The sequence below is a fragment of the Clarias gariepinus genome, chromosome 21 (genome assembly GCF_024256425.1).
Source record: "Clarias gariepinus isolate MV-2021 ecotype Netherlands chromosome 21, CGAR_prim_01v2, whole genome shotgun sequence".
Classification (NCBI taxonomy): Eukaryota; Metazoa; Chordata; class Actinopteri; order Siluriformes; family Clariidae; genus Clarias; species Clarias gariepinus.
In genome coordinates, this window is record NC_071120.1 from 23,907,446 (window position 1) to 23,933,089 (window position 25,644).

General features: G+C 38.3%; 1 protein-coding gene across 1 annotated transcript in view; it reads left to right on the plus strand.

The window, feature by feature from the left end:
• The window catches only part of mapk1 (mitogen-activated protein kinase 1), a 36,604-nt gene extending 13,580 nt beyond the window's left edge, over positions 1-23,024 (plus strand). The window contains exons 2-8 of the mRNA XM_053480954.1: positions 10,854-11,036; positions 12,380-12,569; positions 12,659-12,775; positions 15,506-15,620; positions 19,777-19,908; positions 20,029-20,138; positions 20,227-23,024. Of these exons, the coding sequence (XP_053336929.1) occupies positions 10,854-11,036; positions 12,380-12,569; positions 12,659-12,775; positions 15,506-15,620; positions 19,777-19,908; positions 20,029-20,138; positions 20,227-20,343 (964 nt within the window). The 3' untranslated portion in view covers positions 20,344-23,024. The remainder of the gene's footprint in view (positions 1-10,853; positions 11,037-12,379; positions 12,570-12,658; positions 12,776-15,505; positions 15,621-19,776; positions 19,909-20,028; positions 20,139-20,226) is intronic.
• Positions 23,025-25,644: the final 2,620 nt, after the last annotated feature.

The window sequence follows — 25,644 nt, forward strand, 5'->3', positions numbered from 1 at the left end:
TGTGCATCTTTACAGCAGAAATAAATGTTTGCAACCTGGTACAAAAAAAACTAACAGATTTTGGTTTCCATAGCAAGATTCAGAGACATTCAAGACAACTCTACAGGGGTGAATTTTTATCCAATTTGTCCTGTGAAGATGACATTAAGTTATAAAATAAGGAATAATCAGTGGTGTGGATGACTCGAGTGAGCTTTAGCTAACCAGCTAACTGGAATCGGTGTCGTTTAACTTTACCACAGGAAACATAGGAGATGAAAAGTGACGTGTTGGCATATAAATTAAAGTTACGCAGGGTTCGGCCAGTTCTTTGTATACAGTCAATATTTCAGAACATGCGTTCAACTTTCAGTAATTTTACATTGTCTTTTTTTTTTTTTTTATTGGCTCATTTTCTTTTATTATAAAACTGTAAAAACTTCTTTTTTCGCTCTCCTTATAGTGCAAAATGGCAGGTCTGGTAATACAGTTTAATAGAAGAAACCCTCACTGGATATAATGTCGATGTAATATAATTTAATATATAATATATGCCTATTGTTTGTGTCATTTGATTTAAGAATTTTATTTTTCACAGGTCTTTGTCTTGAGTGTCCCACATAAATCATCCTCCTGATTTAAAATGTGTATAGCACTTTAGTATAGTTTGCGGGTGGTCGTGGGGAGTAAAGATGACCTGTTTTTCCTTCTTCATTTCACAAGTTAACAAACTTCTTAGCGCTCCTAAAAGTGGGTGTTTGTCTGTGTTAATACTCTAGCTGAAATACACCTGCATTTTTATTTATTTATTTAACACTCTACACTCCCTCTTTTATTTCTTTTTTCAAGTCTGTCTTTTCAGTGTCTGTGTAAATGAGCTACTCCTGTTACTCAGCTCTGCAGAACAGAGGGCATCGTCTTATATGAGGTCACAATAGGGAGAAGCCTTGTTTGAACCCCAAGAAAAAGGAACATAGATCAGGTTTTTTTTTGCTTTTCTTTCTTCGTTTTTTATTCTTTTTTGTTGGGTAATGACTGAAATGTGAATATCGCATCTTTTTAAAGCATTTTTTTTAAAAATCAGAATCGGGACACAACCATATCTCTGATAATTGCGATCTTCGGTAGAGGTCTAAGTCTAGTGCTGCGAAAGGTCAGCGCCTGGTTAATAAGCCCGTTGTTGCCAAGGTGCTGTGGATGTGAGGGTGGGCAGGTAACCGTAAGGACAGGAGCGCTCATTTTAATCCTAACCATGATTCTTCTGTACCGCTGGAACTGACCACTCCAAAATCCATGGCAAAATCTCGTTAGAAGCTTGTCAGGCTGCTGTCACACTTGCACAGAAAAAAATATACATTTGATTTTGCACGTTCGACGAGATGTGCCAGGAGAGGCCACGCCTTCTCTTTCATTTCCCATGTGGGATAATGGAAAAGCAACATGAGCTGTTGTTTTGCATGTGTGAATTGATTATTGCTAGTGTGAATAAATGGGTAAATGAGGTTGAGTTGAAGATTTGACTCATTCCCCCCCCCTACACACACTTGTGTGGACTGGGCAGCCGAGCTGCAGGTTGCTTATCTAATTGTTTATAGACAGTAAAATATGACATATTTCATGCAAACCCTTGTCACTGCCCTGACACATACACACACGCACAGCATTCGTCTTTGAGCTTCTTTATTTATAGACGAAGAAAATCTTATTGTCAGCGTTTTTTTTTTCCTCCCTCGTTTCACATTTCATAGTCTTCCTTTTGTTTCTTAGACCAAAGCAAGTGAAGACCAAAGTAAGCTTGCTGTTTATAAAAAAAAAAAACTCTCAATGCTCTGTTACCGCCCTCCTTTTGCATTGCCATGGCAACATCCCGTTGCATAACTCCTCTTTGCAAAAGTCTTGCCTGTCCGTCTCCGTGGAAACCATATCTCTTGTTCTCTCCCTCTTTATCACGCTCTCTTTCATCCTGCTGACTTTCTCGGTTTTCAGTGTTGCTTTCTTCCTCTGTTTATGCTTCCGTGGTGTGTCTCACTCTCTAACATGCTAGCCATTTTTTCAGTCTTCATTCCTGTGTGTTTTTGTGTCTGTGTGTGCGCACACGTGCATGGGTGTTAACTGCGATGGTTTATGCTCACTAGGCTAATTGCTAGCCCATCCCCAAGCTGTCCACTCCCTGCAGTAACTCACTACATCAGCCTTCTGGCAGCTCATAATTACAGCCAGCTTTAAAGATGCAATAAGCAAGTCTCTTTTTAGCGCTCGAGGCGGACAGGGTTAGTTCGTCAAATTAAGGATATTGTCGAATATAATGATAACAGCATTATTTTTCTTCTGGTCTCTGGTAGTCTCTAAATGATGGATCCTGAATGGAGTCTTGAAAGTTATTTCCGTTATGACTAATGCTGCAACAAACAAGGATATTATTATTATTATTATTATTATTATTATTATTCATTACATTTTTTTATGAATCCCTTAATAGATTTTTCACCTCTATTTGTCCAATAAATCTGATGATTATTTTCTGGTTGATTAATCCTTTGGTTAACATTGATAAATAATAACCACAAATACAGTAGCAAGCAATTATAAGCGGGCCCAATCACCCTGTCTCATCGTCACAAGGGCAGTTTTGTCGATATGTCAAATTTCTCCCCTTTTCTAAAATTATGTTTAGACCTCCAGAAAGCCCCAAATGCTGGGAAAAAATATCATCACGTTATGTCGTCACTTAGTTTGATGTCGCACAGAATTATCAACCTTGTCGCACGGAGTTATCAACTTTACGGCATAAGTTAAATGGTGTCGTTATAGCTGACCCGTTCGAAATATCTCTTTGCAATTTTGCATCCTCAATGTTTTGAGATCATATTGGCCCAGTTTGGTGGTGATCGTATAAATCCCCTAGGAGGAGTACACCACATCTATTGGGTGCAGTCTAGAATGACATAAGGCCTTAGTGCTTGGGCCCTAATAATACCCATAACTTTATTACCTTTATTTAGGGTTGATGTAACAAAATCCAGTGCCAATATGGCACCAGTACTTATATAACCAGTATGCGCTAGAACCGGGTAAGAATTCTGATTTCCGCCGCCGCACGTAAAAATAAATAGATAAATAGATTCCCAAATGAGATAATGGATGTAAACGCCGGTCGGAAAGCTCTAATAATATAAATACAACTAGTCATGTTTGTTTTACATTACAACTTGAGAAATGAGAACATCCGCATGAATGCAGCGCATGTACGCAGTAATTACTCTTGCTATGACAGCAGCAGGTAGCGTTAGCTCACTAAGCTAAACACGTTCAGATTAAAATGCCTAAAGCTTAAAAATGTCCAAAGTATCAACAAACAAGTGTGGCTGTATTTCACAGCAAAGGTTTCCGACACCGCAGCATGCAACAAATGTCTTTTAACAATTGCGTGTAAAGCTGTAAACCTGTCAAACCTAATGAAAGATTTGAGGACACATCGGATGAAGTTAAAGGAGAGGGATTCTATTAATGTACAGTATGTGTGTCCGTCAGTCAGACCAGCCCTAGCAAAGTCCGGACTGGTGTCGTATTTTGCCAGATAAAGCAAATATGGTCATATTTCTCCAAAAGAACTACTGAAATTTGAAGCGGATTTGTAGCATACCAATAATGCCAACTACTGCCGTCATTGGTGTTGTATCAGTTCAGGCACTGTTAAGACACAGATGACGTTTTAAAAGTCTCGATTTGACACCGATATTGTTAAAACCCAAACGATACTCAACCCTATCTTTAATCTTGTAATGTTTTAATCAAGAACTCCACATAAACAGACGGGAATCGAACACTTAACTCACGAGGCCACAGTGCTAACCGCAACCCCACTGTGCCACCTCAATTTATTAATTAAGTTGTGTTTTATTTATTTATTTGTTGTATTAAAAACCTTTTATTATTTTCATTATTATTATTATTATAAATTATAAATTAAATTTAAAATATAATTAAAAATTCCCCAGCATAAACAAAATAAAGTAGCAGGGTGAGCATTTAGTAACAGAATTTATATATAAAACAGTCTTGCGCACAGTTTTGCCATGACACAAAAATAAAATTAGTGACATTTTAACATGAAATCTATTAATTATATCAACAAAGTTTTTCTCAGAGTGGGTCATGCATTTGATTATCTCTCGTGCATTTAATAATCCAGTTAATGCAAAGTTCTATTTTAAGGCATATTGAGTCTCTGGTTTAAATTTAAACAAAAAAAAGCATAAAAAGGAGGGAGAGAGGAAAAGTTTTTAAAAATTATTTTTATATACAGTGTAACCTCGGATTGCGAGTAACCGGGTTTGCGAGTGTTGCGAAGACGAGGAAAGATTTATAATAAATTTTGACTTGGAAAACGAGCAAGTCTTGGTTTACACCGAGTATCATGCATGCGCTTCTTGTTTTAACGCTGAGTGTCCTGTGATCGAAACTGAGCCAACGGTTTTTCTTTGTCTTGCGCTGCGGAATTGTGGGTACTCATCTCTCCTGCTGGGTCTTAGTGCGCGTCTCTTACTGGTATAATCAACATTCGTGCACACATGTACTGTGAACTAGAACACTGTGACCACGTGTGTGCATGTAAAACATATTGTGTTTTGTGTCAGAGCGCATGTACTCTTAAATACATGTTATACTTATAACATACATGTCTGCGCGCGTGTAAAGCAAAATAAAGTTTCCCTCTTTGTATCAGCCTGCACTTTGTCATTGGACACCATGCCCCTTCTCTCACTCTCACACACTCACACACTCACACACTCACACACTCACACACTCACACACACACACACACACACACACACACACACACACACACACACACATATACACACCTCCTCTCGCCAGGACGGTTTTTCAACAGAACATTGTCTGGAGTATTGCACACTTTCCATCAAACCAGGCCTGTTGTAGGAGCTTTCGGCGGTGGACAGTGGCAAGACACTATGACCTGACTTAAAAGTCTATATGTGCATAAATAAACTGCCTCCAGGGAGTCTCGCTTCGATTTCTTGTCTGAAACACAGCTGGTAAGAACACAACAACTGCTCTTAAACACCGATACGGACTGAAAATCAGCCATCTCAGTTTTGCACAGCTTGCTGTTTTATTTGGACCGCTGAATAAAAATCTCCAGAAATGAAGAAAACTTTAATAAATAAATATACATAAAATAAATATCATAATTTTTTAATTAATAAATGTATTTAATTAAGTTATTTAGATCTCTGAATAAACCACAAGTAAATAAATATTAAAATTTAATAAATATATAAATAATAAAAATAAGAATAAAATAAGCAAATAAATATTATAAATAAATACTGAAAAACATTTAAACTACAGTAGGGCAAAAACATATTTAGTCAGCCACCAATTGTGCAAGTTCTCCTACTTAAAAAGATGAGAGGCCTGTAATTTTCATCATGGGTATACCTCAACTATGAAAAATGACATGAACAAAAAATCCAGAAAATCACATTGTAGGATTTTTAAAGAATTCATATGCAAATTATGGTGGAAAATAAGTATTTGGTGGGCGAATTTTCAAGCCCCACTTGTCATCAAAATGATAACTAAATCAGCCAAGTTTACTATTTATTGAAATATCAATTTCTAAACCAATAAGATTAAATAATACCAAGTTCAAAACAGATAAAATACACGTGCAATTGTTATAACAGGCTTACTTCAGAACTTATCTAGAGCTTTCTTCCAAAGAAGTCGAGTGGCTTCGTGACTAGGGTGTGTTGTCTCTAAGTGTCTTCCTACTTTGTTGGGTCTCGTGCTGTATGCTGCCAGCGGTTTAAGACACAAAACACACATAGGCTTCACCATGTTTTCCTTTTGGCTGGCTTTTTTGGTTGATTAGGCTGATAGTGCTGAAACACCTGCTTTTTTGTGGTCCATGTAACAAATGTATCCATTGACTACATACAGTACAGTATCTCCGAATTCAATAGCTGCGTAAATAAACCCGCAAATAAGATAGCCACATATTTCCTCTCTACAATGATGTTTTCCTTCTGTTCAGCGCCTAAACTTTTTTGCCACACTGAAAACTAGAAATGCCAGACTAGTACTGCCTGATAAAATTTTTTGCAAAAATACAGAAACTTTAGCACACACATTGGAATAAATGAAATTACATATATAATACCGAATGTTTCCTTATATATTGTTCCTTTGCAATTAACATGCCGACGTTAAACTGTTATTGTTGCACTATGGTTCCACTTTTTCTCTGATGTTATTTTAATTTACTTGTATTAATGATCCATTTTATTGCGTGTGATTGTTTAGTTTCGAGTGTTCGATCTTAATTGTCAATAAAAAAAAACATGAATTATAATAGGTACTTTCCTATTATTTTCCACTAAGTCCCCCCCCATTCATTGCGCCCCACCTGTCATGTCTGTATTCCCCACTAGTGGGGCGCGCCCCACACTTTGAGAACCACGGGTGTAGACAGGTCAAATGTTTCCTGTAAGTCTTCACAAGGTTTTCACACACTGTTACTGGTATTTTGGCGCAGATCTTCTCTACAGCAGTGATGTTTTGGGGCTGTCGCTGGGCAACACGGACTTTCAACTCCTTCTAAAGATTTTCTATGGGGTTGAGATCTGGAGACTGGCTAGGCCACCTTGAAATGCTTCTTACGAAGCCACTTCTTCGTTGCTCAGACGGACAGTGTGTTTGGGATCATTGTCATGCTGAAAGACCCATCTTTAATGCCCTTGCTGATGGAAGGAGTTTTTCACTCAAAATCTCACTACACATGGACCCATTCATTCTTTACTTTACACAGGTCAGTCGTCCTGGTCCTTTTGCAAAAAAAATGGCCCCAAAGCATGATGTTTCTACCCCCATGCTTCACAGTAAGTATGGTGTTCTTTGGATGCAACTCAGCATTTTTTCTTCTCCAAACACGACAAGTTGAGTTTTTACTAAAAAGTTCTATTTGACCATATGACATTCTCCCAATCCTCTTCTGGATCATCCAAATGCTCTCTAGCAAACTTTAGACGGGCCTGTACATGTACTGGCTTAAGCAGGGGGACACGTCTGGCACTGCAGGATTTGAGTCCCTGGCAGCGCAGTGTGTTACTGATAGTAGCCTTTGTTACTTTGGTCCCAGCTCTCTGCAGGTCATTCACTAGGTCCCCCCGTGTGGTTCTGGGATTTTTGCTTACAGTCCTTGGGATCTTTTTGACCCTACATGGTGATATCTTGCATGGAGCCCCAGATTGAGGGAGATTATCAGTGGTCTTGTATGTTAGTTAAAAAGGTTTTATTTGGTAGGTTTAAGTAAATAAGTATTTAAAAAATAATAATGAATAAAAATAAAATAAACCAATAAATATCACAAGTAAATAAATACATAAGTTAGTTAAGAAATCTTTTACTTAGATCTTTGAACAAGACTTGCCACATTAGGTTCAAAATTAGGTTCAGGATTTTAGGAACAAAGTCTGATTTCCATCATGCACTCCAATAATTAGGGATGAACATAAACATTGCAGTGCACTTTACACACACCGACATATTTATGTAATAGGTTACATCAGTGTGTGTGTCTGTGTCCTCCCAGTCCTGATTACAGCACAAGATGACCCTTAATCCTAATTTCAAAGGCACATACAGTAAGCTGTGTGGCGTCATGACCTGTTTTATGGTTTAAATCAAGACTAATATACAAAAAAAAAAAATGTTTCTTGATGGTTTTTGATCAAAAGTGATTGTAGGTTGGAACAACAGGGACGCAGAAAAGGGCATCATCAAAGAACATGTGGGTTTATAGGAAGAGAAACCATGAGATTAGAGACAGGCGATGGCATACAAAACCCTGTGTCACCATAGAAGGTGATCAATTGCTTATGTCGTGTGTAGTTTGGTGCTTGTGGGTTTGCAGTGTCTGTAGATCTCTCTTCCATACCAGTCAGAAGTTCTAACTCCATGGTCTTTCCTGGTTTTTATTTCTTTCCTACATTGTGAACCATTACTGAAGGCGCCCAAAATACTTGATATTGAGATGTGTCTGCTACTTATAGTTTGTAAAGTCTTCATAACGTCATGAGAGCCAGTTTCATCATGGTGCTCAGCGGGTTTTAATAACACGCATAACAATCCTGTGAACCGACCTTCGTGTCTTAAAATAACAACTGACTTTTGTTGTTACTTTATTAAGTGAAGCCATATGTGTTATTTTATACTGTTGAAATCTCCACTATTATTCTAGAGCATGGAAAATAAATCTAAACATTAAATTAGTATGTGCGTCCAAACTTTTGACTGGCGCGTCTCTTCTAACCCTAGGAGCAAATGAGGTTGCATGCAAGTCATCTATACATATAATGAAACTGTAAAGGTAGCGTGTGTGTGTACATTGGAGATATTTGCGATTTTTAATTTTTTTTTTTAATTGTACCATGAGTAATAGAACACACCAAGATGGTTTTTGGCATTTTTGTCTGTTTGTTTGTGCACGCATCACGTAAAAACCCCTGAACGGTTTTTAATGTTGTTTTCACAGGCGTATTTGGCCGAGCTTGAGGTAACATATAGGCTTTGTTTTATTACAATCGGCCCACGAGAAGAGTAGAACTGCCCATTTTGAAATTTAAATGGAAAAAAAATTTACAGCGTCATCTGTTGGATTTTGAGAACTCATGATAATTTTTTTTTCATGATTGTGCATTTGAAATCTTTGTAATAAATGCGATTTCACACCTTCATTCCGCACACTTCATGGTAACGTAAAAATTTTAGTTAATTCCAAAACAGATGGCGGTGTACATTGCAGACGATGTGAGGTCAGGCTCAGTATATCTGACAAAAAGGACCCATCCATTCATATACTATACATTTTAAAGATGTTTAGTAGGGTTGAGGTCAGCTCTCTGTGGAGGACACTTGAGTTCTTCCTCTCCAACTTTGGACAAATGATGTCATCGCAAACGGGCTTCTTCTTTCCAGGGAAGACATTTTTAATGCTATAGTATATAAATACATTGTGTAATTGTTTATTAAAGGGCATGGGAAGTGACAAGTTCCTCATATATTGGGAATTTTTGTGTCACAAGCTTTTAAACATTTACATTTAATGGAAGCAAATGTCTGGTTGTTTATGGAAATGGGTGATAATCGATAATGTTTTATTCTGCATTTCAGTCTTGTCTCATCATGATTGAAAGACGTTTCATAGTAAGATGCATAGTGTCATTATTATTTGCCTGAATCTATTTCTCGTACAATCCGGTTGTGCAACGACAGATTACACAAACAGCCTGCCACTGGGGTTTAAACTTCTGTAGGGTAAGTGAATGCATTTCTGTGCGAGTGAGACATACAGGACTGAAGGCAGGACTGTTACAGCTGAGTTAGTGAAATGCAGCAAGTGTTGAAAGAGGAGATGGATCTGAAGGTCAGCTATAACGTGTGTGTGTGCGTGGTGCGAGCCTCTGTTCTACCGTACCGTCATTTTCAAAGAGTCACTATGGCAACACACTTGGAAGCCCTTGCACTGCGCTGAAGTCTGTTGTACGGAACAGACCATGATCAGACCGTACCTGATCCTTTGTGCGACTCGTATACAAAGTAGGGCGTATTTTTATCCACTAATTCAGTTCGCAGTCCTTGTCGTTTTCTCCAGTGGATCACTTTCACTCTCGAGTTTTGCTGCTGTTGTGAGGTTGTGAAAGGAGATGCCTACAAGACTGCGATTATACAAAACTTGGTCCGCCTTCCAAGAAGCGGAGATGTCGATTTTAAAAGTCGCAATCAGATTTTTATAAATATCTCGATTCAATACTAATTTTTCCACCAAAAAAATTTAATTTGGTTAGAATTTTAAATAAAATTTTTTTTAAAAAGTTTTATTATTAATTAAATGTAGCCTGTTACTTATAACATTAGTTTTCTCACCTAAAAACAAAGTGCAGCATTTAGTCAATACAAACTTACTTCAAATACAACTTTAACATTAAGTTTAACATTTAACTAGGCAGCACTGAGTATCTCGGTCCTCCGTCATAATTATTATTTCTAAACAAACTTGGCAAATAATTCACTCCTATCACACGGGATAAAAAAATGTGAAAATGGTTCAGGGTGCGCCACCTGAAGGATTATAAAGAAACTGCAACGTTTTTAACCTCCTCAAATACCTCAAGTCTCAAAATTCAAGAATGAGTCCGCGGGTCGAGGAGCTGCTGGCACATGCGGCTTCTAATGCGGACACAGGGTTTCTAACGCGTGCCATTTGCAACTAATTAGCGCTCGTGGTATTATTTTGACACTGGTATAAGCACATGTAGTGTGTCGATGTGAGTTTGAAAAAAAAAGGCAGATCAGAGGCTTTTAACATGGGATTTTTATAATGTTGCTCCACTGAAGCTTCTGCGCTTAATACAGAATCGTTTATATCTAAGGCTGATCCGCCAATCAAACTTAAAAAAAAAAAAAAAAAAAAAAGCCAATTCTAGTCAGCGTCTGATCGTCCGGTTCACCTCTATTATACATTTAAAAATTTTTTGAAAAGAATCATCACACAAAAGAATCGCAATTTATAACTGAATCTATAATAAACAATGTCGTTGTGAATATGCAAATGTGAATGACTTTACGTCTTCTTTATTATTATTATTATTAACATGTAAATATCAATACAGTGAAACGTCTGTTTGCCGTGTTATTTACGCAACTCTTTACACATTAATAAATAAGTGTTAAATAACATGTTGGTGTTCAATCCTCTGGTGTAATTTGTCATGTTTTTGATCATTTCTATGCGGTAAAGGTTTTTAAAAGTTTTGTTTTGTTTTTTTGTTTTTTTTCTCCTGTAGTTCAGCGTACGATCGGGACAACAAAGTGCGCGTGGCCATAAAGAAGATCAGCCCCTTTGAGCACCAGACGTACTGCCAGCGCACTCTCCGCGAGATAAAGATCCTGCTGCGCTTCAAACACGAGAACATCATCGGCATCAACGACATCATCCGCGCGCCCTCCATCGACCAGATGAAAGACGTGTATCCTTTTCTTAGGTCATTCAGACTTGCCTCGGTGAAGTGAACTTCATAATCGAATCTTTTTAGTTGAACACACGCACGCACAGCCTCTGCATCACGTTACTGTTGCTATCAAGGACGTCCACACCTGTAATTAATCCACAACCTTTGATTTTTTTATTTTTGTTTTGTTTTTTTCTCCCAGGCAGCAGGCCTCGTAGTAAAGAGTTAATTTTGGCGCAGAAATCAATAGTCAGTAGGCGTTCGGTGGCTCGCTGGCAGCACAAACGTTCCTGTAGAAAAGGATGAGCCTCTTCTGTTCTGTACACTCAGTCCCTCTCGTGCATCGTGCTCAGGAAAAAGAGCGGCTTCAAACAGCACCGAGAGATCCTCCCCCTCTTCAGCGGAGGGGTTTTTTGGCTGGATTCTCATATTCGCACTGTGTGTGGGATGGCAGCTGAAATGGCACGGGTTGTTGGAAGCGCTGCCTTAATGCGCTCTGTGTGAGAGGATTTTAATTTATTTATTTTTTTGTGTGTGTGACAGGTTGTCATTTTCAGTCCTAAAAAGTAGATTATAGAAGCCCGCGTTTGTGGGTTGCGAGCTGTTCAGAATCTAGGTTATGCCTGATCGATGCTGTGATGAACGAGAAGGGGAAAAAAAAGAAGAAACGTTTCAGTTTGAGTGGGTGACGAGTTGATAATCACCACGTTTGCAAAAGTCAGTAGGAAGTAGGGTTTGTTGTCTATTTATGATTCGTGTTTACTCAGCTACTACGGATTAAAAAGATGATTAGCGCGTTTTTTCTTTTTAACCCACCCCTAAATTTTAAAGCTATTTCCAGAGGAGTCAATATACAGTCTAAACATAGACCCGAGCAGTTCAGGGTTAATCTTCTTGTTTAAGGAAACAAAATACCAGGATTTTTAAAACTCAAAACATTTCACTTTCCAGCATTTCTCTTATTCTTGAATAATCTTAAATCTTGAATGCTTCAATTTAAAAATTTAGGAATTTCAAGATATGTACAGGATATTTATGCAACACTCTGTGCAAGCACTCGTACCACAAGGCGGGATTATTAATAGCCACGCTTCTGTCTGTTTGAGTGTTTTTTTTTTTATACAGCTAAAGGTTAAGACCTAGAGACATAACCCTGATTACATCGCACAAAACCACTTACATAGTGTAAGATGTCTGAATCTCTCAACATGCTGTTCAACTCAATATCCAGGAGTAAAAAGTGCATTGGTTTTATTTATTTATTTATTTATTTGCTTACTTATTTATTTATTTAACCCGAATAGCTTTCACGTTTCTCTAAGGTGTGTATATAAGTCGTCCTTGACTCGATCAATCTCCAGCTACATCGTGCAGGACCTGATGGAGACCGATCTGTACAAGCTGCTGAAGACGCAGCACCTCAGCAACGATCACATCTGCTACTTCCTGTACCAGATCCTGCGTGGCCTGAAGTACATCCACTCGGCCAATGTGCTCCACAGAGACCTGAAACCCTCCAACTTGCTGCTCAACACCACCTGCGACCTCAAGGTGTGCGCCTTTTGAATAAACATGTCTTGATTATTTTTGTGTACTTTTATTCATCATGTTCGTCAAGTAATTGTTTCCCGTGTTTCCAGATTTGCGATTTTGGGCTCGCACGTGTAGCCGACCCGGACCACGACCACACCGGGTTCCTCACAGAGTATGTAGCCACGCGCTGGTACCGAGCCCCAGAGATCATGCTCAACTCCAAGGCAAGAGGATCTAATAAGGACTATTCCTGTTTTAAAAATTTACCAATAGAAATGATTAGTTGGAATTGATCAGAATGTCATTTCCTGCAGATTGAGACAAGAGATGTGAAAAATAACCCGCAAATGTCTTTTCCTTCCTCTGAATACATGACGTAAATTATAGTTGTGAAAGTCATGTTATTCGTAGTGTCAGACATGTGCCAACATTCAGTTTGTAAAGTGTTATTAATAGTTAATAGTCGAGTTTAAGTTAAGAGAGACTTTTCTCTTTACTGCTGTTGGTCCTTTTTCAAATTTTTTTTGTATTAGTTAGTGCTTAAACAAACCAATCAAACTTTCCCCCTAATAGTGACCTTATATACAGCATACAAATTTAATCCGTTCTTAAGGCGAAAATTCCTATTGTGAAATGCATTTTCCCATAGGAAATAATGTAAATGCAGATGATCTGTTAGTCACCCCAAAATATTATCAATATTAGCAAGCTCCAGCACTATAATCATATTTTCGCATATAAGAAACAATCAAGAATTTTAGAAATGACAAAAAGAAGTTAAATATGAAATCAGTAGACGTTAAACTTCACTTAACCTAAATTTATCATTTCTCTGGGCACTGGCTTTTTTTTTTTTTTAAGTAATAATTTTTACAATTTTAACTAAATCTCTAATTTTTATCTGTTTCCAATCTTTCTAATCTTTTTATTTTTATTTTTAATTTATTTTTTGTTTTTCCAATTTTCTCCCCAATATTAGTCGTAGCCAATTCCTCCCCGTCACTAGGGGGCTCCCACATTAAGGCTGCTACTACCACTCAGTCGGGAGGACGGGGACTATCCCGTGTTTCCTCCGAACCACGTGGCGTCAGCCGACCGCATCTTTTCAAACTGCTTGCTCCACACTGTTAGGGGCGGAGTAACACACTCGGAGGAAAGCGCTATCTGCTCCTTCCGCGTGTGCGAGCTCACAGACGCCCCTGATTGGCTGTAGAGCCGTGATTAACGTGGGAGCGCAAGTACCTCTCATCCCTCCCCCCTGAGAGAGCTCGGCCAATCAGCTCTCTCTGTGCCTCCGGCTGTGAGAGGAAAACAGCTTCACCCGGGGTTCGAACCAGCGCTTCCCGGATGATAGGGCGAGCGCTTTACCACTGCGCCACTCAGAGGCCTCTCTAATCTTTTTAAATACTTTTAAAAAAAAATTGTAAATATGTAAACTCGTTTTGCTTGGCTTTCCACTTACACCGTCAAAATTTGAACGACTTCAGAATGTACGCACAACTTATGTAGCGTTCAGTTGTATGCTGGAAATGCTATGTATGCCGATGCAAGTTTTTTTTTTTTTTGCTAAATTTCATTTCTTTAAAGGCAGGTCATTTGTATACTTTACCATGAGACCCTCCAAAACATAAAGTCACATTCTCAACCTTTACAGATCTCTGGGCACAGAGTTTAAGAGCTACAGTATGTTAAGCTTTGGCTAGCGAGTAGCAGATAACTGCGAACAGCCGACCTAGCCACCTTTAGCCCTTATATTTGCACTTTTATATCAGTAAATGTTGAGAATGACATCATGAATGAATGATCTTGCGGATATTTTTCCTCCTTATTTTGTTCATCAGAAATGCAGGTGGGGTAAAAGTCTGAAAACTGGTTTGAAGGTGCAAGATAAGGTCCTAAAAAAAAAAACAAGATTTGAATCAGAAAGAAGAGTTATACTTCAGCTGGAATATTAACATATTGTGGAGACCTCAAAGGCTTACACAGACTTGTACAATTAAACAGTATCACGTTAGGAATGCTGTTGTGCTGAATATCAGCATGGCTGTGATAAAGTCGTAGCCACGAGGGAGCAGCAATCAGTTGTCCGTTGTTAGTTTGTCGATCTAATTTTTCTCCACAAACAGTTGGGCTAATTAACAGATATTAGTTTGTAATTCTTACTGGTGCTACTGTATGTGAGGAGAATAAACCCCTGGAGGTGGGAGGTGGAGAGTCCACCAAAGTTTATTCTTATATCTTTAACCATTTGTTTTATCTTATGAGTTGAAGCTCAAATAGAGTTAAATGGAGAGTTAATGGAAAGTTGGTGCCCCTTGTTTAGGGGTTAACGGTTATTAGAACGCCTGTGACGCAGAGTAATGCATAAAGTTAAATGTCCCAGTGCTGTTATGCTCTATATCAGCACTCATGGAATGCCTCTCATCCAATCAAATGGTTTGGTCATAATTAACTGTTGTTAATTATAAGAAGGGCTATAATATGTGACTTTAAGTAAGGAAAGGAATAAAACATGAAAGCGGTTTAGGTATAGGAAAATAATCAACATCTGGATTTTCTCATTGTGTTGGGGGCATCCCGAAATGTTTTATTTCTTTTAAACCTTAGCAATTTGCCAGAGGTAATTTTTTTTGGCTGTACATTAAATAATTTACAGGCAATACCTTTTAAATTATCTGATCATAGTTCCATGAAGCTAGCTTTCTAAAACACAACACTCGCATTACAGCAGCTATAAATAATCACTCTCTCACTTCAGAGAACATTGCAGATATGTATGGAGAAAAGGCTAAATTACTAACAGGAGTTTCTGCCATACAAGTCCCTTTGAATTAGCTGTTACTATGGAAATGCTGAATAATAAAACTCTGTGCTGTATATTACAGACCAGTGTGATATATAAGATACTGATTACTGAGTATTTTTTTTTTGTTTTATTTCTGTTTTCCTTACAGGGTTACACCAAGTCTATTGATATCTGGTCAGTGGGCTGCATTCTGGCTGAAATGCTCTCTAACAGACCCATCTTTCCTGGAAAGCACTACCTGGACCAGCTCAATCATATTTTGGGTATTTACACATATCTATTAAAATCGAAAATACAAAATGCATTTGTATGCCTGTCTGTCTGCCTGCATTTGTATGCCTGTCTGTCTGCCTGCGTTTGTATGCCTGTCTGTCTGCCTGCGTTTGTATGCCTGTCTGTCTGTCTGTCTGCGTTTGTATGCCTGTCTGTCTGTCTGTCTGCGTTTGTATGCCTGTCTGTCTGTCTGCGTTTGTATGCCTGTCTGTCTGTCTGTCTGTCTGCGTTTGTATGCTGCCTGTCTGTCTGTCTGTCTGTCTGCGTTTGTATGCTTGCCTGTCTGTCTGTCTGCGTTTGTATGCTTGCCTGTCTGTCTGTCTGCGTTTGTATGCTTGCCTGTCTGTCTCTGTCTGTCTGCGTTTGTATGCCTGCCTGTCTGTCTCTGTCTGTCTGCGTTTGTATGCCTGCCTGTCTGTCTCTGTCTGTCTGCGTTTGTATGCCTGCCTGTCTGTCTCTGTCTGTCTGCGTTTGTATGCCTGCCTGTCTCTCTGTCTGCGTTTGCATGCCTGTCTGTCTCTCCGTCTGCCTGTGTGGGTGTATCTGTCTGTCTTGCGGCTTTGCGTCTCTGTCAGTCTGTCTGTGTCTGTCTCTGTTTGGGTCCGTCTCCGTGCATCTCTGCCTGCCTGTCTGCGCCGGTCTGTCTGTGTGTTGTTCCGGTTCATACCAAAGTCAGTCTGAAGTCAAAGTGTTTTACAGTGAGCAGGATGTGCACTCTGAAACTCTGAAAGTTTTATAATAAATAATCTGAGGAGGAAAACAGAAACATCATAGGGATGCGTATCTGAAATGTTTTGAGGTCAGAACCGCACAGTGAGAGCCAGATCAGCACTCGATGCTTATCAGCTGTAAAGGGCTGACGGTTCCTGTAACGATAGCAGAGCCATATCAGGTAGCTCTCGTTCGCCTTTTTCGCTGATGTTCAGTCTCACATTTTGACGGATTCATTGACCTCCTGTGCAGTTTACTGTCTGAGATTTCCATCTCTCTCCGCTCCGAGTTAAGAAACGTTTCAAGCCTGAGTAATAATGGTGCAAGAACGTGACTGTAGAAGTTTAGTTTGGATTAAATCCTCTGTGGTGTTTGTGAGTACACTTGGAGTACGTCATTCGTAGCGGCCAATGGTTTCCGTGCACGTAACTCGCATCTCCTTATACGTGCGCCAAAGCCTTCCAGTGAGTTAATTATTAACAGCTAAATGTATTGCTATTATCTAATAACCTGGAAGCTCCGCCCCTTCTTCCCATCACTTGAGTAAAAATTTGGCCAGCGGCCAAGTCTGTGCTAGTCGTCAATGTTCTCTCTGAAATATACCAGGGTGAGGGAAAAAAAAATATCCGCACTCAGGCTGTAGAATTTATTTTAGTAAATTAACAAGTAAACTAATTTTTCCACATAATCTTCTTGCTTTTCAATACACTTTGTCCATCTGTCAACAAGCTTTCCAATTTTCTCGTTAAAAAATGGTTTGGGCAGAGGTTTGAGCCACGAATGTGCAGCTGTCTTAATCAGAAGTGAATCCTTTATAAATAGCTTTCCTTTGCATTTAATCCTAATTTTAGGCTTCAGCTCTTCAATAAGTGTCTCACTGTAATGAACACTGTTGATTGTTGAACCTTTTTCCTGGTGGTGTTCCAATACTTATGGCCCTTGAGAATCACAGAAAACTAAGCATCGATGAGTTTTCCAGATTATGGTTGATTTAAAAAAAAAAAATCTTTTTCTCGGCCTGCGATTGAGGATGTTTCCGTTCCATACTTTGAATCTGTGTCTTTTCACCAGTAATCATTCTCTTTAAGAAAACCTTCCTTAGGATATCTGATGGAGTGCAGCCAACAAAGGTTTTAATGTAACCAATGTTTAGATCATTTTTGACTTGAAAAGTAAGGGTATCTTTTTTTCACTACCAGTTACTCCTCACTTCCTTTCTTCCTTCCTATATATTTTTAATCTTTCTTCAGCTAACTAAATTATTAAGTTTTAACCCAAATGTTTGCGTATTATATTTTTCAAAACCTGGTTGAAGTTCTGTTTTCAATGCTAGAATTCTGGATTCGATATTTCTGAATGTATAGTATGGCGGCAGGAAGCTTTTAAGAGATACTGAGTTCTTGAACGTTGCCGTGCATGAAACAGGTAAACAGTAAGAGTTTGTCATTAAACCCAGGTGGACAGAGGTGCTCTGGCTCTGACACGCCATCTAGCGGACACTACTTTTAATTTACCAGTCGTACATAAGATTCCTGAGTATGCATGCACACATGTATGCGTAACGAAAGTGAAGTGTTTTTTTTTTTTTCTTTTTTTTTTTTTTGCATCGCATGTGAAGGAAGAAATATGATGACTATAGAAATGATTAATCATTCACTGGTGGCTTTAAATCAAGAGTCCAGCACAGATGATTGATTTATTTTTCTTATTAATATTTATTTTATTTTTACTGCCTCTGTAAGAGTTTATGGACACGGACACATGCTCACTTAGAGGCGATCGCGTCAGATTAGTGGGAGCACGCGTACGCATTGTTGTGTAAGCATTATTTTTGGCCTGAGCAGTCATGGAAGGCAGAGCATTGTTAGATGGAGATGGTACGTTTTCAGAGATATTGTTCATCCTGCGTTTAGAGAAAGTGCTTCAGCAGTTATGCAACAAGATTTTTTTATTTATTTATTTTTTTTACAGTTTTTTATTTTTTAGGAAGCAGAATGCAGAAACACTTGCTGAAGTTGTGTGTCCCGAGCTGTCAGTCAGTTAATGCAATAACGATGAGCTCAAACACAAGCGCCACATTTAACCCCTAATTCTCACCTTCCTTGTTTTTTTTTCCACCTTTTTTCTGTCTTCTGTCTTGCACCCTTTGTCCTATATGGTCTGGAGTCACCGGTCACCACCCAATACGATATTGCGTTACCTTAGTGTCAATTGAATAAAAATAACGATTCTATAAGTATCACGATTTTATAAATATACTAATTTGATAATTAATTTTTTTTTAACCAATGTAGCATGTTTCTTATGACATTAGTTATTTCACTTCAAGACCAAGCACAGCATTTAAACAATACAAACTAACTTTAAATACAAGAGTGGAACTTTGTTCGTGTTCTTTCCTTTTTTTCTTTTTTTTTTCCTCTCGCTTGAGGCTTCAGCATCACCCGGGAATAGAACTAGCACACTTTTGGATGAAGCGGCAAGCACTTGACCACTGCGCCTCTCGGAGGCCCAAGAGTTTAACTTTTAACTAAAGATTTTTTTTTTTATCAGTCAATCAATCAAGTAAACTTTAACTTTTAAATAAAACAAAACCTGCATTGTTACTTTTAGCACGTATCTGTCATCCACCATAATTATTCTTCCTAAACAAACTTGGCAAATAATTTACTCATACCACGCGGGTTGAAAAATGTGTAAATAGTTTAGAGTGCTCTGCAGTGGTTAGTAATGTTGGCACCTACAGGGCCTGGGTTAAATTCCCAGCCAGGTTCGATTCCCGTCTCTGTGTGTATGGAGTTTGCATGTTCTCCCCGTGCTTGGTAGGTTTCCTCGGAGTACTTCAGGTTTCTCCCACAGTCCAAAGACATGCAGATTAGGCTAATTGATGTTCCCAAATTGCCTGTAGTGTGTATCCAGGGGATAGATGAGGATGAAGACTGAAAGGAAAGCAGAGGAGAAGTGTGTGTGTGTGTGTGTGTGTGTGTGTACACTTTCTTAAATGCGCCTCCAAAGTCTCAAAACTCAGCTTGACGTATAAGCTTGTTTAATGAGTGGGTAAGAGACTAATTCACTCAGAGTTTGTAAATAAAGGCAGATCGGAATTTTATTAAAAAAATAAAAATGCGTTTCTGTTTCAGAAACGTCCGTCTCTCATTACAGAATTGCTTATATCTGAGGCTGATCAGCTGATCACCGGTCCCGGCCAATCAAACTCAAAACCAGACAATCATGGTCTCATCTCTATTATAAATGTAAAAATGGTTAAAAAATAATAATAATAATTTTGAAGTCGCAAAAGAATTGCAATTTTAACAAAAAAAAATTCTCTATTGTCGTATTCTCTCTTTCTGTGAAATCATGGTTCAGTCACTTATTTATTCTTATTAAATCTCTCTCTCTCTCTCTCTCTCTCTCTCTCTCTCTCTCTCTCAGGTATTCTCGGCTCTCCCTCACAAGAAGACCTGAATTGCATCATCAACATAAAGGCCAGAAACTACCTGCTCTCGCTGCCGCTGCGCTGCAAAGTGCCCTGGAACCGCCTTTTCCCCAACGCCGACCCCAAAGGTCAGAGTTCACCTTTTTCTACATATTTTTCAGTTTTGTGAAATGCTGCTTTTTACACGTTTTCCTGATACTAAACACCTCAACTGTGAAATCTTACTGTTTCGCTGTTTTGTCGTCTAGCCTTGGATCTGTTGGATAAGATGCTGACCTTTAACCCTCACAAGAGGATCGAGGTGGAGCAGGCCCTGGCGCACCCATACCTGGAACAGTACTACGACCCAACTGATGAGGTGGGAAAGATTTTAATGCCACCGGTTTTCTGAGATCAATGACCCCAAGTCTTGGCCTAACCTTAATTATATATATTTTTTTTCTCAGCCTGTCGCTGAGGCTCCGTTTAAATTCGACATGGAGCTCGACGACTTGCCCAAAGAGACCCTCAAGGCGCTCATCTTTGAAGAAACGGCACGCTTCCAACCAGGCTACAGACCATAACCCACTTCACACCTACTACATCTCCAAACAAAATGTCACTCTTTGCATATTATTCTTCAGTTTTGAGTCCACTTATATATTTTTTTCTCTTCCTCGATCAGAATTGTTCTGTCTCTTCTCCTTTGCTTTCTTTCCGTCTTCATCCTCATCTATCCTCTTTCCTCTGTCTGCTCTAAGATTTCAGTTCAAACAAGGGTGTGTGTGTGTGTGTATACAGTATGAGTGTGTATGAGTATAAACTACGGAGTGCAGACTGACTGGAATATCGTCGAGGGTCGGCTCCTTTCGACAAAACTCTTTTTATGCTTCAGTAAAAAAAAAGCCTGTGATCATGTAACTGCTGTGTTTAATGATTTATTATTATTATTATTTTTTTTAAAGAGCTTCTCGTCAGTCTCACTCCCGCTTTCCTGCAAAGCATCCGTAAAGCCATTTTCAAGTCGAGGCCAAATTTGGAGGTGGAAAGAGGAAGAAAAAAAAAAAAAAAACACCACAGTTGAGTTTGCCAAGGTGCCGTATGTGTGTAAGGCTTTTAATTAAAACTTCTTGCCACGTGCCCCTTAAATAATACGATAATATACTAATAGGTTTGTTTTTATATCGCGCTACAGATTTAATATAGCGTAATATACATTGCGTAAACAAAGTTCAAATCGATTGCTTTTTTGAAAAATAAATACATAAGGAGCTCAAGCACCAAAGACAATAGGGTTATTTGGGCACCTTGAGGGGGAAAAAATACAAACTTTTATTTCTTGTATTTTTTTTTTTTCTTTTTCAGGGGGTGTAGATGTAGAGGTAGATTCTGAGGTGAAGATGAGGAGCTCTAAATTTTGTCAGCACACCGAGGGTTATGATGGAGGGAGGAGGGAGGTGTCAAATAATCACATGGGGTATTTTGTGGCCATTGAGTTGCCACAAAATAAAAGAAAGGAAAAAAAAAGGTTGAGCTAAAAAGTAGTGCCTCGTTGTTGTTTTTTTTCCCGTGTATCTCTGTGGATCTTTTTGCTTTTCGTTTCCAGTGTGTCTCTGCTCTTTCTCTCTCTCTCTCTCTCTCTCTCTCTCTCTCTCTCTTGCCTTCTCTTCTCAATAAGACTGTGTCCTTGCATGACTGTTAAAAAAAAAAAAAAAAAAAAGGAAAAAAATATATAAAAAAGCTTTCTATACAAAGAACATGGAGGTGCCGCACTGCTGGGGATTCCACGTCGGGACTCTCAGGTCTTTTTCTTTCTTCCTTTCTTTGTTCTTATATTCCTGCAATCTTTTCTATTTTCGTTATTATTCTTAATTTTAATATTTCCGATCTTTTGGGGGGGGTTTTCCCTTCCTACAACTCTTTCAACCTTGTAGAATATTTGAGAGAGTAGATTTTCTAAGAAACGTTCTCGGTCGGGTTAACACGGAGAAAGACAACAGTGTGAAGTCGACCGGCGACTCGTCTAGCCGTCGGGACGTTCACTACACAGGAAACCTCACGTTCTACTCAGCGCCAATCTAAGCCACGCTTTTTTTCTTCTTCTTTTTTTTTTTTTTTTACCCCCCACCCAACCCCTATGCTTTCGATCAGATCAGATCAGATCTGACAGCGTCATACCTTAAAGAGCAATCTAGCACTTACGGAGCGAAAAAACGAAACCAGGCTAGAGAAGGAGAATCAGTCCGCTCTTTGTTTTCACACTGCTCTTGCCTAACTTTATATCCAGCATGGTGCCACAGTGGCTTGACCCCAGCGTCAGGTGCTAAAGAAGACATTGATCGGGTTATTATTAGAGCAGAGAAAAAAAAACTTTCTTTTTTTTCTTTATCTTTTTTCTTTGTTGTTCCTGAAAAGCACTGCAAAACCCTGTAAGATAGCTTCAGCCAAGTCTGTGTGCAGCCTGTCTGTTCTGTGTGCCTTTACTCATTATGAATAACGGTTTATTATCGTGCAGCTTCGTTTCGTCGGGGATCAGTTGTGATTTTTGCGATATATTCTTAAATACATATATTTAAAACGAAAAATGAAAAATCAACCACAAAAAAATCTCTTAACTCTGATTTATGTCATTTTAAGTCCAGAGCTTTGCTTTTTTTGTAATTTTTTTTGTGATTGAGTTCAAAAAGGTATTAATTAATTAAGTGATTAATTCAAAATGAGACTTTTATTTCTGCCTCGAGTTGATCCAGTGCTCTTTTTTGGGGAGACTTCTTGAGGTTTTTCTTTTCTTCTTTTTTTTTTTATGTTTTGTGCAAAAAATGTTCTTTTCTTTATTTTCCTTTTTTTATTGTAAACTGAATGTCTTGTTTCTAGTGGTTATTAATCTTGTTACAGAATTGTATTCATGTATTAAACTCTTCTGTAAGTAATATTCTAAACAATGGAAGACTTCAGTGGTTCTGGATTTCACTCACAGGTTTAACGTTTCCCCGCCTCTCCCTCGGGTCTCACCTACACTGAAGGTGTTGATATTAATCATTCGGGGAATCATTCGTTATAATTGAATATTAATCTATTAAAGTATGTTGCACCTTTTGAAAATAAAAACGAATTACCGATTACAGGTTTGTCTTTGCTGCTTGACAGACAAGCCTTTTTTTTTCGTTTGTTTGTTTTTGTTTTTTAATTACTACTATTATCGGGTAATTTAGCATCTGCCAAGTCATGTAACCTAAAGACACCAGAATAAACACTGTATCCTATATTTCTTCTTGTTTTGGTTGATGATTTTTCAACATGACTAAGTCTTTTACTTAAAGCTGTTGATGTAGGCAGCGCTTCCAGCTGGCTGTCTTGATCGTGAAGGTTGGATGATGTCATAAAACAGCCTAAAGCTAATTTTCTCGTTAAGGCCGTGGTTCCAAGAGGCCTTGTTGCCATGGGAGCCTGTTGTCCTTGACGACTAATAGCAACAACGTTGACAGATTCGACGCTAAGAACAAGTTCCTGTCGAGTAGAGTAGATCAACCACACAGCTGATGCAGAGACTTAAAACAAAAAAGCAAGAAACGCATCAGTCATAATAATAAAACAAAAAACACCTGCCTAATACACTATATTGCCAAAAGAATTTGCTTGCCTGCCTTTACATGCATATGAACTTGGTAACATCCGATTCTTAATCCATAGGATTTAATATAATGTTGGCCCCGCCCCCTTTGCGGGTGTAACAGCTTCAGCTCTTCTGTGAAGGCTTTCCACAAGGTTTAGGAGTGTGTTTATGGGACTCTGACCTCCAGGGAATACGGTTTCTCTGAAAAGTAACCAATGTTTAGGTAGGTGGTACGTGTCGGTGACATCCATGTGAACGTCAGCACCCGAGGTTTTCCCAGTGGAACGTTTGCCAAAGCATTATCCCGAGTCAACCATATCGGTATCAGTTCCATCTGCTTCCTCCCTTGCTGCATGTGTCTTCCCTAGGTAAGAGAGACACGAGCCCGCCTTCTTCCACGGCTCTGTTATTCAGTTATACTCATCTGCCCACTGTAGGACCTTTTAGCTTGACCCTGTCCACAAGTCCTGCCGGTTTGTAGTTGTTCCAACCCAATGATCCTTGAACTAATTGCTCAGATCCTTTTCCTCTCCCCCATTTTGCTTTCTAATATAATCCATTTAATCGGTTCCACTGTTATAAGATAATCAGTGTTATCTATTTCATCTATTCAAATGAAACCTCCACATGCTTACCTTAATTACTGATGTGTTGGATTTAGAACTTGAACTTGTACCAAACCTGATTTATTGATCAGAGGAATTTAGAAGTTTTTTTTTAGTTCTTGTATCTTTAATACTATAATCCATTATTCTAATATTTTTATATATAATTTTTTATGGTTATTGAACTATAATACACCGTGTATAGGAGCAATTTTCCACATCATTATCATTAGAAAGGTCACAATACCAATACTGAATCCTCGAGTCCCGGCCGTACTGATTCACAGACGATAATCTTTTAAAACCTCTAAGATTTAAAATTTATGTTTTTTTTTTTTTTTTTTTTAATAATAGAAAAAACACCATACAGTGCATAAGCCTTAAGCCACTGATATTTTTTTCATTTTGGATTAAATAAATCCAAAACAAATGTTTGACTGTGACGGGCTGCAAACTGCCTAAAAAATCAGTTGTTTACGTAACAACCTCAGCAGCAACCTCATTTCCCCTCTCGTCAGGATCAATAGTATACTAATCACTGGGCTGATCATCTGTCATCACCTGCACCTGTTTCTTACTGGTTTAATGTCTTAATTTAGATGTTTTTTTTTTTATGCCTGATTAAATCATAGGTCACTGTGTGAAACTGCTCAATTATAGGAATGGACTAAAAGTGAGAGACAAAAAAGTGCTCATGGAGACATATTCCTCAAGACTACATTAGAAATCCAAGAAATCCTGACTCTTTGGAATATATATATATATATATATATATATATATATATATATATATATATATATGAAATAAGGGAGGGCCTAGATTTTTGTAAACACAATGCAGATTTTTAAAAACCTCTTGAAAATATTATGAATATAAGGAACTTATTTAAAATTTATTTTATTAGGCAGGTGGAATAGCAGAAAGTAATCTATAATTTGATCCAATCTTCTAAAAAAATGTTTTTACAGCTTTAGATCAATTTCTATTCTGCTATACACTGTAATCTATCATTTTTAGAAAATATTCATAATAATAAAATAATAAACACTCCCTTAGATGGTATGAGGAGGAAACCTGGAGAGACTCATTTGGATGACATTGGAGAGTGTGATTATAAATTATCCTAAACTCTGGAGTTGTGATATGAACACATGTCAGTTATATACAGTGTACAGTGTGATGCAGATACAGCATCCGTAGAATGTTAGTGTGAGCACAAAGAACTTCTTCAGAAAGTAATGGATCCCCAAGTCGAGTCTTCTTGTTCTCCAAGTGGATTAACTCTCATTCATGCTCTGTGACTGGATAATTACACTCCATGAATATATTTCTATATTAACTTCTTAAAATAATGTTTGCCCTTTAAGACAAAAATGTTTGTTAGGTGCTGCATTACTGAATTGCGTCGGCAGAGGGCGGCAGAGGGCCGCAGATAATCTGGTCAAATAGGATCGTGTGGTTTTATTTGATACTCCAGGAAACCGAGTCAGCGGTTCTCTGTTAACCAGCCAGGAAATAAACTGTACGTGCTGTATAGACAAGTGCATATTTTTTTTATCTGAAAAAGAAGTTTAGGCTATTTTTTAAAATAATTTCCAATTATAGGTGATTGTTTCATTAGTCGCAGTAGTAATTCTTATAATAATCATATAATCATCTAAGGTTT